The sequence below is a fragment of the Nestor notabilis genome, unplaced genomic scaffold (assembly GCF_000696875.1).
Source record: "Nestor notabilis isolate BGI_N333 unplaced genomic scaffold, ASM69687v1 scaffold4246, whole genome shotgun sequence".
NCBI classification, from domain to species: Eukaryota; Metazoa; Chordata; class Aves; order Psittaciformes; family Psittacidae; genus Nestor; species Nestor notabilis.
Window position 1 is genome coordinate 20,012 of NW_009933177.1, and position 18,104 is coordinate 38,115.

An 18,104-nucleotide genomic window follows, 5' to 3' on the forward strand; every position below is an offset into this window, starting at 1 on the left:
ATGGGTTTAGATGCTCCGTGTCTGAATTCATAGACAATTACAAACATGTCTGGCTGCCTGGCTTTGTTAATTAGCTACCTCTGTGGTTTCCTTCTGAATTAGTAGGCCACTGTTCATTAGTTCTCTTCCATTTTGGGATGCCACAGTTGAACATTATGGCATCCAGAAATGCTGGTTAGTTGAGAGTATAAACTTGATTTGTTTGGAGAATAAAAAATATTAGTTATGTTTAGGTAATTAAGTAAAATAACAGCAAAGCTATTTAGTACTAGTGCAGTCTGCCTGCCCTGTAGCATTGCTCAAGCCTCTTGTTTCTTCGTTTGCTGGCAACAAAGATCAGAGTAAGTGTGTACAATAGTTTCTTGGTTTTGCTGTGAAACATTAAATTTCTCTTTCCGTGTATCCGGTTCAAGTTGGTATGAGCTGAGGGGACATCCCTTTGGTCAAGCTGCCATGCCTGGCTGGTGCCCTCAGGAAGCCTGTGTGCCAGGTCAACAGGCAGAAAGAGAGAAAAGGTGCATTTTTACCAAAGAGTTGAGGGCGATAGGGGTCTTCTCATGAACTGCTACTTTGGGATTGAACCCACTTCATGATACTCCATGCTTTCCTCAAAAGCAGTCACCATTTACATAGTGACACCATGTGTATTTATTTATAAAGACTTGTTTTCACTTTTCTGATCTGCACCCTGGAGTTTGGGCTCAGTTCAACCAGGAATAGCACTTCCAGCAACTCGATGCTTATTTAAGTACTCAACACCAAATAAGAGCAGTAGCAACCAGGGTGGTAAAATAATGTTTTATTCCATGAATGAACAAACACTACCATGCCACATCCTAAAGTTCTTTCTACAAAAGATTGTGGACAGAGCAGATTTTTACATTTCTCAGGTCAAGTTCATTTCAGGCTTTTGAGCCTGTTCAGTGTAGCAAAATCTGGACACGCAGCATTCTTATTGTCTATTTGGCATTTTGCCAGATAAAGCAGATTTATACCGTAGTTCTTGTTCACACAATGTTGATGCACTGTAAAGTAAAGAAGATAATCAAACCCAAACTAGGTCATTTCTGTGGTTTGTCAATATATTTTTCATGATGATCAAAGTACAACCAACATTCAAAGCTTAAAATAAAGATAACTAAAAAGACACACTAAAGAACACAATGGAAACATCATCATTGCTGTCAGGATGTGAGTTTACCCACAGTACTATGTAAAAAGTAGAAACCGGCATTGATATCAAGCTGTCAAAACAGGAAAAGGAATTACTTTAATTGTTATATTTCCAAGCTAGTACTTCTAAAGAGTCCTGATCAGCAAGGAAGTGTTATCGCATGCAGGCTGAAACAAGACTAATATTGGATTGGGGACCTGACGAAGAACTGACTTACATTCCTTTATATACAACAAAATGAAATATACAGTATTAATACTGGCTGTACATTTGGTCAGAATATTTTACAAGGAGCGACACTAGTCAAAATTGTTGTGATGCACTATGTCAAGTGAATGAAGGTTGGGTTTCTTTCTGAGAGTTGAATGTTTTCACAAGAAGTTTGAAAAGTTGCTTTGCACTGCTATAATGAAATGTTAGCTATTTCAAAGGAAAAATACTGTTTTTTTTTTTTTATTTTCATTTTAATGCTTGACAAAACTGGTGTGAGCAGAACAGATAATTAAACATGTTTGGAATATGCTAATCATTGATCTGGAATAAAACTAAGCCACTGACAGCATGTGCAATAAATCTCTGCACACTGGTTCTGTTTAAACAGCTTTTATGAGATGATCTGTGAAGTATCTGGTACAAATTCCTGCTACCATAGCCTCATCTAGCTGTTCCCCAACAGGTTGCCAGCAATTGTTCCAACACTAATAGAAGAAAAAGAATAATCGTGACCGTCGCATATTTTTCTATAGTACAATAAAAATATCTCACTGTTAAGCTGATTTAGCTTATTTATGTGCATATTTTTCAAGGCTGCCAAAGAAAATACTCAATCTTGCAGGCAAAGGCTATGCCGAGAATATGAGAGTGAGATTTCCTTTGCTTTATTCTAGTAGAGTTTTTAATGTCTGAGTACTTTGACCCCCCATTGCCTCCTTAGACCCCTGAGGTCTCAAGTTACTTGGTTAATTCAGTGTAAGGTTTTTTCCCCATATAGAACAAGCTGAGAAGCCAATATGATAAGCATGACACCCAATGAAAACAGAAGTAAAAGCTACACAAAATTTAGAAATTATTACAGGAAAGTGAAGATGAGTATAACTGTAGTGATATTTCATACAATTGGAATTGCATGTCCTGTAGCAATGTCAAGCCTTCTGAACATGGGAAAGAGCAAGCGAGTGTGTATGAATCAGTACCCTTTAAAATAATTGTGCTATAATCTTTTCCATGTATCCGTTTAGATTTTTTTTTCTGACACAGTGTGATGTGAATTGTAGTAACCTTAATGTGGATGACGGATTTCACTACTACTGTTTGATTGTTTGAATGCAAAGAGATATTAAATCTTCCAGTTCTCGAAGCGGTTTCTTGGGGTGTTCCTTCAAGTTCAGTGTCTTACCATTTACACGCTAGAAGTCACCTTGTGGCAAACATCAAAAAAAAAAAGAAAAAACAAAACCAAAAAACCCAAAGAAAGAAAAGGGTGATGTTGGTTGTGATGGATTAATTTCAGACAGCAGTTTCTGCTGAGTTCACCATGCTTAATGTTCTTCCATTTAGGAAGGAGTTGCTGTCAAGTAAAGCAGATGAGCTGCTTTCAGTTTTTTTAAATACATGCTAACAACGTAACATCTCTTTCTTCAGGAAAATGATCCAGTTGCATATTGTTAGAGAGATCCGCCTTGTGCTTAGCACGGACAAGTAGGGTTAATCGTCATCCTCTTCCTCTTTCAGTGGGGCTAGTGGGAGTTTGTCCTGAACTTGGAAACATGCCACAAAGAAGTTGACGATGGAGTTGTACAAATGCTGCTCCAATGCTGCATTGCTAAAGTAATGGCTTTCATCAGGGTAAATCTGCAAAGAAACAGACAAATACACACCATTAGGAGTTTAGAGTCTTAGGACTGACCACCCACCTCTGCAGCTTGAGCTGGCCTGCAGACCCACTACCTCTCCTCAGCACCACGTGTCTTCCTTGTGCAGATGCACATGAGATCCAGGGTAATTCAGGCACCATAGAGCTCTGAGCTTAGACTTGCATCTTCCTTCAAAAGCAGCTTTGTGGGTGGAGTATGTATTTTCCATTTAATTCCACTCTGAACAAGTTCAGGCTAAGCAGAAACAGACCGTACTTACAAGTAACAGTGCTTGGTCTTTGTGAAAACTGAGAAAAAACCCCAGTGCAGATCTTTGGAGAGAAATGGTGCTTGGTTTTAGATACTAAAATGAGAGCTTTAAACTAAAAATGCCATTAAGTAAAAAACTGAAATAAACTTGCTGAGGAAGTAATTAAATAGAAAAAATGTGGGAAGCTAGAAATGAAATAGTTTAAACACAACTTTCTATCTAAATGGAACAGGTAACTTTTACACATGAGGAAAGAATGTGAGAAAATCATAATGGCTTATCTAGATTGGGATATTGAATGGGGGAAAAATGAGTTTCTAGGGCTGGATGCTTGTAGGCAGGACTGAGGTGTCTCACTGCTGCTCTAAGTACCTTAATCCCTGATGTTAGAACCCTCAGCTCCCCATTCAGTCTTCAACTAACCTTTGGCGTCTGTCAAGCTCATTGGTGCCTTCAAGCTCCAATGCACTAATGCTTCTTCATTGGGAAATGTGTAGGAGCACTTCAGTCATTGTAGCACTGACCAAATCTGTGCTGGGCTCATTGCTTAGCTCTCGTGTCTCTGCTCCATCCTATCTGCCTTTGGAGCGTGATGGAATGAGCTCATCCATCACATGAACTCTGCAGAAATGCAGCCAGAGGGAGCTGGTATTCAGTAAATTAAGCGTTAGTAGGACTTGGGCACTGCAATACAACCATCTGTACTGTGAGCTGTAGCACGGCCTCTGGCATGAATTGAGCCTGGGCTAGTTGTAATGTCCTGGCTGTAGCTTGGGATGTAGCAGAGGGTAGGGACCGTCCCCATGGCTGGTGGATGGGTTCATTCTGGAAGCTTTAATGGCTTGGACATGAGCCATTTAGTAAACCAGATACTTAATTTGGTGGAAGTAGAGGCTTTCTAGGCCAGAGTATGGTGATTGCAGAGACATGTCAGATTTAAGTGACTTTTCTGTGTTTAACTTTTCTGGTTAATTTAATTTAATTTAAATTCCTGTTTTCTTGTAATTCATCCTGAATTTGGCATGTTGTTCCCAAAGAAAGTCACCAGGTATTAATTCCTTAGAGGTATGTCTCTTAAAACCTAATTTATTGTAATTTAATAATTGTTCTACAACCGTCCAAACCAAAATAGTGGTACCAAATAAGCATGGCACTATATATGAACACATTATATGCGGGCTGAGTTTGCAAGTGGCCTTTCAAAGCCTGCTTCCTAACAACAGTTTGGGTTCAAACTGGGAAATAACTCTTCAAATATGAAAAAAGGAAACACATACTGTACCTGCAAGCTGTAATTAGCCTTTGCCCTAATAAGGTGTGTGATAAGGTCTGCAGTATGCTGAAAATGGATTTTCTCTGTAAAAACAGATTAAAATCATTAAAGGGGCAAATTTAATTAAGAAAAATCAAAGCTATCCTAAAGACGTAATGAGCTCAAATGAGGGGCTAACTTACCATCAGCAGTAGCATGAATGATCAAAAATGTCTGTTCCTTCAGTAATGAGACTCTGTGTGCCAATTTGTTGATCTGCAAAGGTAAAGGTTGAAATAAGATTAAAAATCTTACTAGAAATAAGCAATTTATATGAAGAAAATAGAAGTACTTATTTCTGTTTGATACTTCATCACAAGGATAGCAAGCAGTGAGCAGCACAGCATATTCTCTTGGCTACTTGAGTCAATCTAGAGGTAAAATAACCCCCCACCCTGTCCTTCCAGTCTCAGTATCAGCAGTAGGAAGAGGTCAGAGACCCTTATCTGTTCTGATAATAGTCCTTCACTAAAAGCCTGAACTGCAGAACACATGGAAAACATCAAAGTGAATTTCCAGTGAATATAAAACACTGCTGAAAAGAGTGCCCAGGTGCCTGTGCCTAAGAGCTCTTCAGAGAGCTGGAGTAACTTTGGTATGGTTTGAAAGCCCATCTCAATGAGCTTTGACAGGCTGGGGAAAGATATAACACTAAATTCAAGCGTCCACTGCTGTAGGACTTAACTAATGAGTTCTCTCATCCTCAGACTGCTGGCTGCAATGCCTAGGCTGCAGCGCCTAAGCCTTTTGATGGTGCATGCACTTGTCTTGCACTCTGTTCTCCCTCTATATGGCTCCTTCCTTTCTGCTGCCTCAGATGTAACCTACCATAATACAGATTTTTTGGAGTCTACATCAGGTCTTGAATTATATGACCTCCATAATATCTGGTCCACAGGTTAGGATGAGTGATTCATGGTTCAACTACGGTGTGTAGGAGATGTGTATCAGTTAGAGACTTGTCTGGAACAGTGCTGTGCTCTGTGCAGCTATTAATTGCTAGTTGCTATTCCCAGCAATTAATCCCAAATCAACCAAGAGTACCACTGTTTTCTTAGGCCAATTTTCCAATGCACAAAGAGCATGTGATAATTAAAGGCTCTCAATTCTGGAATATTTTCCCTTGCTTTCACCTCTACTGACCTGTCTTCAAATATCTAAAAGGACAAAAAGAGTTTGCAATGATCACGAGTGCAAAATTTGAGAGACAATGAACTCAGTGTTTAGATAACCAGGAAAAAGCTTTCACCGCAGGGTCACAGGGTGCTACCTGCCTTCTCTGTGAGAAAACAGTTTCAAACCATTGCTGCCTTCATGTCTTCTAGCTGAAGACAAAGCTTTCTAAATAACAAATTTCGTTCCTGTGACTATTCTTTATTAGGTTTTTTCTTTCAAGTAACTGAAGCACATGAACCAACTGATCCCACCACAAACATCAAACAATATCTTCATTAATTGGTGCCATGTCTCCTTTTCCATGTCCTGCTCAATTTTGGCACAGAGTTCTGCCTACCTGAAATATGTCATCCGATCTTGCTTTGAAAAAGCCAAGAGAAACTGAGCTTCACTTGACTTTGGGTCAAAAATTGTGTCTCATTGAGAAACAAAATGGCAAGACTATTGGGATGAACTTTACAGGAGGTTGTGACATTGTGTCCACTTGGGCACATCTGGGTCACATCTGGGTCAGCTTCAATCTGTAAAACTGGAATAACCATATTTACCCAATTTAGAGAGGCAAGCATGAAGACTAATCAATAAACCCCATATCTATTTATTACTATTAAGACAAAATAAAGGCTGGAGGACACCCTCAGAATTTTACTAGCGAGTTCCTCTTGTATACCCTTGCTCCTTCCCCAAAAGAGAACATATGGAGGAGGAGTTAAAACCCAATTCACATTTTATCAAGGAAACGCAGTGTCCATGCAGTTACCTCGTATGCTCTGTTATCAATCCCATGCAAGCCCAAGTATCTTTCAGAGAAGGCTGAAGCTTGAAAAGAAAAAATGAAATTGTTTCTTTCAGTCATAGGTAAGTACAAATACTGCAAATGCTAAAATAGACCTTATTTTCTAACATTGCCTTAATTACACAGGACGTATTTCTAAAAGTTTCTGAAAATGTGATAAGGATATGCATAATACCACAGTCTTTTATTATTGCCATGTATTTATGGTTTCTAATCAGTCACAGAAGAGCTTTATTTTCATTTCCTTAATGCAACTGAGATACAAGACAAAAAGCACCATCATGTTGTGTCCCTTTCTCCTTTCACATGGGGCCATCTCCATCAACACCTGACTGCAAGTTCCAGCTGGTCTCAGGGACAACTGTACAGGACCTGAAGGTCAGCTTAACATCACTGACTTTCAAGGCAGTCCCCTGATTTTCACTGGCACTAAGTACAAAGGGAACTGGTGTCCCTGAGAGAAAGGACTGCCATGTGCAGAGTATTGCTGTTGGAGAGAGAACAGGGCAGGCGGACTGGACCACATGTTGCATGGATGGATGGTTCAGGCAAGAATGAAGCACATTCAAGGCAGTCATGGAGGTTGGTGGCAAAGACTGGAGGGGTTTAGAGCCAATTCTCCTTTGTTTAAAAGGAGTGAGTAATAAAAGTGATTTGATTACTCTGACTACCATATCTGGTCCCACTGGTGCCAGCAAAATTGCTCTTGAGGGAGGAGAAGGGTTTATCAGTAGTCCTAAGACACACAATACAAAACAAGCAGGATCTTGGGGAAGAAAGAGAAGATAACTGGGAAAAGGTAGGGCATAAACATCATACACGGTCAGCATGAGGGTCTGTGCACTTTGGGGTATGGATTACCATATAGTTTGAAGTCTGTCAGTGGGGAGAGAGCAGCTCCACAAGCGAACACCTGGTTCTCTTCACCAGCTGGAAGCATGTAAGTGCTCAGGTAGCCACCATAATCCTGGAACAGAAAGGGGGCAGTGACATTAGTGGTTCTGCTGTGAGGGGTTATTGCTTTTGGGTAGAGAAACCCAGTAGCTGAGACCTTCCCCTGAAAAACACAAAACAAGGGACATCTCCCTGGCTTTGGCAGATGTGGCTGAAGATGAGCTTTATACTTGTCGTACTCTCCTGAAGGCAGGAGAGTTGTGTGCCCTTTTCATCTCACTTTATGCCTGTAGGTCTAATCAGATATGACACCTTTCCAAAATATTACTCCAGTCTTTCTCTATTTAAAATGGACATCACAATTTCTGTGTCTGCTGTCAGCCTGCTAACAATTCCCTGCAGAGATGCTGTACATATGTAGAGATACCCACTCTAAGCCTGTATCTCCCACAATAAACAATTTCAACTCACGATCCCATTCTCATTTCAAACCATGGGTACTTTGCAATTGCTGTTTCTCAGCCGAGCACACTCTGTGGTGCAAATCAGCCTCAGAAATCAATATTGTTCTTGTACATTTGTTCAGCACAAGCTAGATCTACCCACATTGCCACAGGCCTTAAGGGACAAGGTGAAAATAAAATTAAAGTCTGCAAGGGGAAAAAATAATTTATCTGACAGCATTTTTTTGACAAATAGTCACTGTCTGCACTTGAAAATCAATTAAAAAAATAACTTACTAATACATTGATAAAATGAAAGCTTTCATCTTTAACATCTCTCAGCAAGAAGCAGTTTATCTCAAAAATAAGTAATAATAAAAAAGTCACCACCAACATATTCAATATATCAGGATTTAGCTCAACTGCTTATCCACATCAGACAACTAGAAAAGCACAGAGGAACAAAGGGAAAACATTACCTTCCCAAACACACCGACTCGCAATTTATCAATGTAATGCTCCTTCAGCATTGTCCTAGAATATGAGAGAGGAAAAAAAATGGATTAAGTATATTTTCCCCTTAGATATAACACAGTGTGATTTTTATCAGCCGGAATTTGGGGTGGCAGCAGAAAAATCATAGAATGGTTTGGGTTGGAAGTGACCTCAAAGCTCATCCAGTTCCAAGCCCCTGCCATGGGCAGGGACACCTTCCACTAGACCAGGTTGCTCCAAGCCCCGTCCAACCTGGCCTTGAACACTGCCAGGGATGGGGCAGCCACAGCTTCTCTGGGCACCCTGTGCAAGCGCCTCAGCATCCTCACAGGGAAGAACTTTTTTCTAATGTCTAATCTAAATCTCGCCTCTCTCGGTTATGGATCAAGCCATTACTCTTTGATCCAGACAATCTAAATTCACACTGCTTTCACGTGAGCCTCTTATTTAATCTTGCAACCTGTTGCAACCAAGCAATGGCAACAAATAACCTGCACTACCTAGGAAAGTCATAATAAAGCTGATGTTATTACATTGTGATTATGTGGAGAATAAATCTAACAATATGACGGGACTTGACGTTTATGGTTATGCACTTTCTTTTTTTCTTCTGTTTTGAAAAGTTTAAGAGCTTAAAGATGGATTTTTTCCAACTACCAGGCCAGAAAAAAAATAGTATATGAGCTGAAGTTCAAGCTTACTTGTTTGTAGCTGTATGACTGTACAGAGCTAAAAATAAATAGGTTTTGAACACATGATACAGATAAGTCTGCTGTAATTTAGCCCTGTTTAAAGCTTACTTCTCTCCCTCTGCACTGGCTGGCATGAGCTCTATCTCATATGCCATCACTTGGTCACAGCTCTATGACCATACTGTCCTTCCCTCCCATCTCCTTCCTCTACGCAACACACCATTAAGGCAACCACGACTAATGAGAATCTTGGGTTAATTATCATTAATGAATTAATTTCTTCAATAACAATGTCATTCACCGGACAGCTTCCAACTGATCCTTCTCTTCCAAAAAGCCCAGCCTCCTCTTAACCTCATGCAATAGCTTAGTGCCTTGGAAGCCACTCCCGCGGCCGTCAAACTTCAGCACGATGGCGTTGTGAGAGCTGACCATGACGCTTTCCCACGTCACCTCAAATCTCTCCGTTACGATCTGGCTGCCTGGTGTCCCATCTCTGAAACAGAAATAGGCATCAAGCAAAGGCAACAGCACCAAGCATGGGCTAAATGTCCTCCCGGGGCTGTGTGCTTGCCATGGTAATGGGACCTGCAGCTCCCACATGCATCATGAGGCAGGGCATATTTCAATAAGGGAATACCAGTCTCTGCAGTGACGATGTGCAGAAGGCTGGTTGTGTATGGTTGGTGTGAGTCTGGGATGGAAGCTACAGGGTGGTTTCTGCCTCCCTCTTTGCACTGCAACTATCACTGCACTAAGCTGAGCTTTGAGGAAAGCACGGCAAGGACATCACTAACCAGGCAGGATTCTCCTGTGAGTAAACCAGGGCAGCAACACAGAGGTCAGTTGAGTCTTCCCTTTCTACACCTGCTCTAATCTATATCTATTTTCTACATTCCTCAAAGATGGTATTTTTCTGGTGGATTTCTTGTGAGGAGCCTGCCTTTGGGGTGCACTGGTACTGCCAAAACATGTTGGATGAAGACTGCACACATCAATCGTCCTTTTCTTTACTGGCAGGCACTGGGGTTTCATTCACCCAGCCCAGACCTTCCCACTGGGTTCTCAAGAGCAGCTGTAGATGGAGCTGTCAATCACTTCTGTCACCACTGCATCACTCATGTACAGAGGGAAAGCACATTTTCAAAGCGATAAAACTAACAGCTTAAAAATGCCAAGATTGACCCAGAATTGGTGGGTAAAGGGAAAGGGCAGGCAAGAGTCCCTCTTCACCCTTCTGCTTAGAGTCAGATCCTGTTCAGGGGAACTGTCTCGAGAAATATTGACCCCACTTCAGCCAGACAGCTGGGAAAAATCAAGATATGACAATGATGATTAATATTTTAGGACTGGTATTAGTGTAGAGCATCCCACTGGTGCTTCCATTTACTTCTTGTCCTTTCTGGGGTTCTTGGAGATATTAGGCAACTCACTGCAGGGTTTTAATGTGCATGTGCCTTCAGTCATTTGCGTTTATTCAAGTGAGACGGAGGCACATCCAGCTTCAGAGGCAGCCTAATCAAGTGCTGTTAGCCTGATGAGTACCAATCTTCCTCAAGTACTTGTATAATGAAGTACATTTTCTCTGCAGTAATTTTGTGATGTAATGACATGCTTATTGCAGTGGTTTTGTCCTTCATGGAGGGATGTGCAGGATGGTGTTCAGGTCTTCATCAGGCGATGAGGCTTGTCTTTTGTGGGGTGTTCCCTAGCAGGGAGCAAGCAACGCAGTGGGATGCAGCCAGGGCTAAACAGGCTCCTCCAAGGTCAGTGACGTCCCTCCCCCAGGTTCTTTGCAAATTGACAGAAAAAACTCAGTAACGTGTATTATTACTCCTAAGTGTTGCATAAAGAAATACCCATCTGCTCTGCCTGATGGGAGAAAATACTACCTACCAAATATAAATGTTAACATGGAGATCTTCAGAGGTTTCTAGCTCTCTCTATATTGTCACTTCAGGGTACACTAGCATTTACATGGGAAGGATTGCTGCATAACCGTGTCTAAAATTGATGCTGCTGTAAGGCTGACTGCACCCTACTGTAAAACTACCTGTTAAACGCAGGATGAGTGCCCTCAGCACTGGGACAGAAAGTCAACATCCAACTTTTATTCCTTCCCCTCCTGTTTCTGCAATTGTACACGGAATAATTTTACAGAATCCTACAACCCACTCAGAGGATTTCACTAGGGCACTCTCCTGGGGCCCGAAACCTCTGGCTCAAACACAGGAGAGAGGGGACGTATGTCTAGCCTCTCCCAGCTTTCAGGTGAGATGGGGATAGGGACGAACATGCTGGACTTGGTGCTAAAGCTGAGTGTCATTCCTTGTAAAAAACATATCTTAAAAAGGTTTGATCATGGACAAGGTTTCCATGCTGCCCTCATAATATGAACAGAAAGAAAGAATGAGTGGAACTTACACAACCAAAAGCAAGGGGTAGTGCGCGGTGTCCGAAAAGGTGGCTGGCTTTAAGATCTGCATTGGTAATTCTAGGGAAAAAAACCACAACCCACAAATGACGACATGCTTCAGTGTGGGAGCACTGACATAACTAATAGATTTTTCTGGTGGTTTTGCCACCTATGAGCAGGAACAAAACAGCATTTCATCAGAGGCACTGGTAAATAGCACCTTAGAAACACATACGTTGTCAAAGAAAAGACCCATATTATGATAGCTGAGGTGACAAGAAATGTAAATCGTGAGTACAGCATGAGCTATTCAGTCATGCATCACTTTTACAGCATTCAATTAACATCTGGCAATAGCTATAATTTTCCTTTTTGGCAGCTGGAAGAGTGACACAGTCAGAAATCAATATTTCAGGGCAGAAGAGGAGGGGGAAAATCGGTGACGAAAATGATAATTTAAAAGCCAATTAAGTATAGTGGCTGGGGGAGAGAATGAGATTATTTTGCTATAATAGTGTGAAGACAGATGGAGAAACACGTATTTTAATCCTAACTTCCAAAGGGCTTAATTTTGCTGTAAAACAGGAGGTAACTGTTCTGAAGCCCACGTTGTTATACTGGTACTGAACCAGAGTAAGTGAGAGATGTGCTCACCAAAGCTTCATTTAACTGCTTCCTATGGCTTCATATCCATAGCCAAAAATGCTGCCATACAAATGCTTTATGTATTAATGAGACCACAACTATTTTTAAAACATTAACTACAATCCAGATCAGCAAAGGCCCAGCAATTAAATAGGTATTAGGAGTATTTTCAGTAGATTAATACACAGATTAACCGCTTGGTTTAAATGGTTTGCTTTGCAATTATTGTCTGACACTCTGCCTAATTAGTTATTCCATCTGAATGCTAATAGCTGCAAATTGGATCAATGGCCCAGGGACAGCCAAAAAGGCCATCCTTTGACTTTAAATACAAATAAGCACTATGCAGAGTGTTCCCAAGTCTGTTAAGCCCAAAGCTTTCAAAACACAGGGAGGGCACAGAAGAACAGCCACGTGGCTGAGCCAGCTTGTATTTGTTACACACACGTGTATATTTTTGGTTAACTGAGCAGAATTGCATTTCAGTGATACCTGCTGTTAATAAATTTAGCATCAAGATTCCTAATAAGCTGCTAGTGTCACTATGAGTTGGCTCACAGTAGGATAGATGTGATCTTTACGGTAGGCTCTTTCCATGTCTTTTCCTGCCCCTAAGGACTAGAAGTACATGTCTGTTCTTGTTATTTTATGCACTGGTTTATGTTCCTAATGCCCATGTGGCAAGCAGAACATTTTAAGGCCATTATTATAATTTTCAAATGGCAAGTCTCTCTCAGACTTTGCTTTACATTTTATAACACCTGGTAATGGTTGAAATTAGTAACCTGCCATCCATCGTGCCTCACTGCTTCTGTTTCACTGCATCCAATCTGAGATGTGCTCTCCTTTCTGGCATGCGAAATATTATGGGTCATACTTTCAACCCAGGGTCTTTGGGTTTTTTTGAGAGTTGCCACTGTACATACAAACCGGGGTTTTTGTAAGCCATTGCACAACTGTGAGTATGTGGATTTTCCACATATAGGTAAGATACCTACATACAGTTAGAAGAGATGCTTTTTAGCTTGTTTCAGGTACAACTGGAGAGACAGGCAGAAAATGCTGACACTTTGGCTATTTGCCTCCAGGCTTTTCTTTCTCTGGCATATAGATATGTGGGGAATGATTATACATGTGGCACAAATAAAGCACCAGCTGCGGATATAAACTCCTCCATTGTTTCTGCCTTCTCTACTCGAGGTGAAATCTCTTGTAGCTTTTCTTCCTAAAGCTGTTTTTTTTCAGCCCCCAAATGATATAGCTTTGTTAGAGAATCCTGAATGACTCTGATGGGCAGTCGTTGGTGAGTCGTCTTCATTCACTGCAGTTCAATATTGTATACTGAAAAGAGTCACAGCTGTAGCCAGCCACCTACAGTATCCCACTTCAAACCCATAATACACCAGTCAAGCTAGGGAAAATACCCTGAACAAAGGGGGAACTGCACAGTGTTATCTCCCAGAGTGGCTTTTTCTACAAAGAAAATTTTAAAAGGAAATAAAACCACCAGCCCAACCCTATAATTTTGCTTTTCTTCAGATGCATTCGCATTAAATCCTGTCTCTGTAATAACTCCCTTATGTAGCACTTCCTAAGAGAGTGCTTTGCAAACTGAGTGAGTTTATTGAGAACCAAAGTAATTTTTCCTCCTGCCAGTCTAGCCAAGATGACTGTATCAGTTCACAGCAATAACAGTGAAAAAGAAAAAGAAAGAGAGAGGAGAAGTGCTACTTACTGTAGTCGTCTATCTTGATTTCCATGTACTCTACCTTAGGCATTTGCCTGTCATTTACAGCCAGCTGAACATTTTCATTTATCTCCAGCTCAAAAATTTCTGAAAGAAGGATAAGATCACAAAAACTATTGGCATTGTTCGTGAAAAAGCATTTTAACATTTTATAGCCACCTTAATATTTGTAATGCAAGTTTCCTTTTGAAAGAATTTCCTTCTAGTCCTCATAGGTGTCTAATTCAGTTAAGTCTTTGAAACCCCTTTCAGGTTCTGCACTGACAGAAAGCTATATTCCTGAAATCAGTGGCATTCAGCTGATTTACAGCAGATGAGAATGGGACCTTCTGTGTTGAGACACTACTATGGGTCCCACTCAAGACATCTAACTGCCATGCAAAGCTAGATATCCACAAGTCTGTGCCCAAGTTTTGCACATAACAATTAGGGAAAGGGAGGAAACTATGGAGGGCTTCAGGACAAGGTTATGCTGCTACACAAGAGAAAATCCATGGGAAGGAAGACATGGAGAGAGAAGAGTGGACAAAGACCACACATACAAACCTGCAATGTCAGGTTCTGGAGCAATCAGGCTGAATTTGAATGAGGGCATTATCTCTGCCATGTGAACCCAGGGAGGGTTTGATGTTTTGTACTAAATTGTGCATTTCATTGTCTGTAACATTTTGAGACATACTGATAAATAGATGGGTAACCCAGGCTCCTCAGATCATACTTATGGTACCAGATTATCATGTGCTCATTGCCCATCTTTGCTGAATAGGCAGGCACAACACAAAAACATGCCTTTCCCAGTTAATATATTTCACAGTCCTTTCAGCAATAGGATATTGGTTCAATGACTATTCACTCAGCTTCTGAAAAGCCAGGCTCATCTCTATTGAAACCACAACCCCCACAAAAGTGCCAAATCAACAGTCTATTACGTTTAGTTAAATATGAAGATTCTCATTTAATTATGGCACACACAAGTAGCTTTATCAGCAGAAAGGGGCTTGCCACGTAGGGGAATTTAGTCAAGCCGTTTTGTTTGTTCATATAATTGCATTCACAGAAAGCCAGGAAGACTGTGGAGAAAATAAAAAAGATTGGCATATCTCCTAAAGGACTTTCTTTTCTGCTTTAGGACCACAGGGAGCTTGAGTCTGTGGTGTACAAATGGTCATCACTTAATTAAATGTAAGCACGCTATAATATTCAGTGCAACTCGCTATTATCAGATTACTGCAGCATACAGAGGCAAACTCCCTTTGTAGAGCAATGGGCTCATACTAAACGAGCAAATTCAGGAACATGCAACTGTCGGTTGCCCTTTATTCAAAAGCAAAAGAATGAAGGGGCGATAAAAGGAAGCAGGGGAAATGCTAATTGTATACAAAAAATCGTGAATTTCAGTAGGGGATGTGTTCTGTGCATGACTAGATTGAGTTCTCTATGTAATAAATGCTATGCATGTATATCTGTCAAAATAGAACTGGTCTTGGTGTGGTTTATGCTCCTTTTTCAAGCCCTTCATTTACTGTTTCTGTTTTATAGTAACAGTCATTTTATTCACCTAAAAGTATTTTACGAAACTATACAGGGAGCCATAAAACAGCTCATGAGAGCTCTATGCTGTACGTGCTGTTATAGCCAGTCAGCCATCTCCATGTCTATGATAAAAGTAAGGTATTGTGGTGAAGGGCCGGGGGGAAAGAAAGTGACTTTGGAGCTACAGGTCAGAGCTAAGAAACTCTCCTGGCCCTGCGGCAACATCCTCTGTGGGATGAAGATCCTTGTGGGCATCACCAGGGCTGCTCTGGAGGAGAGGGCACTGCTGAGGCCAGGTCTGTGCTGGGAAGAAGAACAGCTGGTACACTCTTGTGCAGAGACTGAGGTATGAGCGATCACTGCTCCAGAAAGACTGAAAAGCTTGCAGATTGCTGTCAGCATTACTTAAAGAAGCAATTCTCATATTTATTTATATCAGAATAGCTACAAGTGTCAACTTTTGCATATTTACAGCTAAAGTAGTTTCACAAAGGACCAGACCAGCACATGGAGCCCATACCTAGCCCACTACTACCAGCAGAAGTAACCCTGGCTCCACAGCAAGAGCCCTCCTCTGGACAGCAAAATCCCTCATCTCCATCATGGCACTTTTATCTGGAAATTACAGACCAATGAGGAAACAGAGTCATGAGGAAATTAAACATTTATCTCATGGTCACCCTGTAAGCAAGATGACGGCAAATGGCCTAAGCCATGGGCCAGGGTAGGTTGTGCCGCTTTGCTTGGCAGCAAAGATGTCAAAGGACAGTCATGCTGCAGCATAATGCTTTAGCCTAACTTGTCCCAGGATGCTGCTAAATTTTATGCATGTCTTCCTCTGCAAAGGAACATTTTAATTGGGAAGAAGTGTGGAAAAGATGGAAAGATAAATTAGAGTTAAATGTACAATACAGCTCATTAACAATATTGGGTACTGTTGACGCTAGATGGAACACTACTGAGTATTTGTATTCTAATGGCAAAGGATACACTATGCCACGAATCTGATTTTAAATTTGATTTTTAAAATAGCAATCAGAATTTGGGGTTTCATTCTGCACATCCTGCTTACAAGCAAACTTTTCTAGGTTGGGTAAATGCTTGAAAAGCATGTTGCCAACAGAAACTGAGAAAACAGAGAGCACACAGGAACTGTATGAAGCAAGAGGGATCCTGTGGTTTTTTCCTTACATGTCCTAGTGCTACAGGAGTCTTTCCTTTGACAATTCCCACCTTCCATGGGAAATGAAGCATTTCACAGAAAATCTTTATTTTAAGAGCCAAATTCCCTGCTTTGCTCTGCTCCTTTGCAGACCCAACAGCAGCAAGTTGCTGTAAATCCAGTTAAGTGAAACTGATACCTGCCATAAACTGATACCAATGTACAAAGCAGCTAGAATAAAAGTGTTGCTTATCATTTGGATCACAGCAATGCCTGAAGTCCCTAACTGCAGGTTAGGGCTGGGCTAAACCCTACATTAAGCTGGGCTAAACTCTAAGTTAAAATGAAAGATAAGGTCCTCCCATTAAAGTGACAGGAGCAGATGAATCTTGGTTTCACATGAGACTCAGTCGCACACCCTAATATGAAGTCTCCAGAGACTCATGAAAAAGAGTCTTGGTTTAAGATCCCTGTATAGAAGGGACAGAGAAGGGTTGTCTATCTGAGGTTTCCTGCCATGCTGACCTGGGGTGAAAAATGGATCTTTTTGGATAATTTGTTCTGCTATAGGTATGAAGGAGGAGCCACAGAAACCTCATGGCTCTCTGGACTCTAAAGGGAGTCCTAACCAAACTGGAATGGCTACAGCCAGTGTCAAAGATTTTGAGGAATGAAACTTGTATATCTGGAATAATTCCAGCTTCACATTGGTGTCAATGTGAGTCATCAGGATGAAAAAGCCTTACCAAGCAGTAAGTGCTACTATCCCCATGAACAGATGAGGAAACCAAGCAGAGGTACAACTTGTGGGACTCGCTCCTCTGTGTTACCTCTCTCAGCCTGGTAATCTGTATCAGAGCAATTTTATTAAAACCATAGATTAAACTAAATATTTACCATTTTTGAGTGGGACATAAGCCAGAATTTGTGGAAGACTAACAAGAAGACAGAGATCTGACTATGCATATTTTTTTTTAGAAAGCTGGTAACAAACATTCCCAAACCACTGGGCTTGTACCCCAAACAGCAAGCTGTTGTGATGGCAGCACAACAGCTCTGCAACTGCCTTGGATATGCAGAAGACTTGTATTTAGGCATAGTCTCGGCTCCACGCTAGTGTAAGTTTACCAAAGAGCAGCTATATCTCGCTGTCCTGCCTGGCTACTTTTCCCTGAAGAATTGCCAAGCTCAAGCCCATTCTTACTCTGTGCATCAGCTGTGTTGTGAACAGTCACCATCGGGACACGGGGACCTTGAAAAGAAAAGAGAAGAACCCAGTTAAATTTCTATCGAGGCACACACAGACACACGTGAACCTGGTTTTGACTTTCACGGAGCCGAAGACTCCTGAGACTCGTTTTCCATGCAAGAGTAATCTAAAAAGCAAATCACTCTGGTATTATAAAGAGTCTATGAATAAATGACAGTACTGTAGACTTGAAGACATACAAGGTTTCAAACCCCTTTCCCGACAGACCACTAAATGCATCTTTTC

At 41.1% G+C, this 18,104-nt stretch overlaps 1 protein-coding gene across 1 annotated transcript in view; it reads right to left on the reverse strand.

Moving 5' to 3' along the window:
• Positions 1–2,772: 2,772 nt before the first annotated feature.
• Positions 2,773–18,104, reverse strand: part of DPP6 (dipeptidyl-peptidase 6) — a gene marked incomplete at its 5' end in the record, with an annotated part of 102,180 nt that continues 86,848 nt past the window's right edge. The window contains 10 exons of the mRNA XM_010016742.1: positions 2,773–3,025; positions 4,581–4,654; positions 4,754–4,826; positions 6,547–6,605; positions 7,444–7,549; positions 8,399–8,453; positions 9,408–9,602; positions 11,531–11,600; positions 13,903–14,001; positions 17,814–17,861. Of these exons, the coding sequence (XP_010015044.1) occupies positions 2,879–3,025; positions 4,581–4,654; positions 4,754–4,826; positions 6,547–6,605; positions 7,444–7,549; positions 8,399–8,453; positions 9,408–9,602; positions 11,531–11,600; positions 13,903–14,001; positions 17,814–17,861 (926 nt within the window). The remainder of the gene's footprint in view (positions 3,026–4,580; positions 4,655–4,753; positions 4,827–6,546; positions 6,606–7,443; positions 7,550–8,398; positions 8,454–9,407; positions 9,603–11,530; positions 11,601–13,902; positions 14,002–17,813; positions 17,862–18,104) is intronic.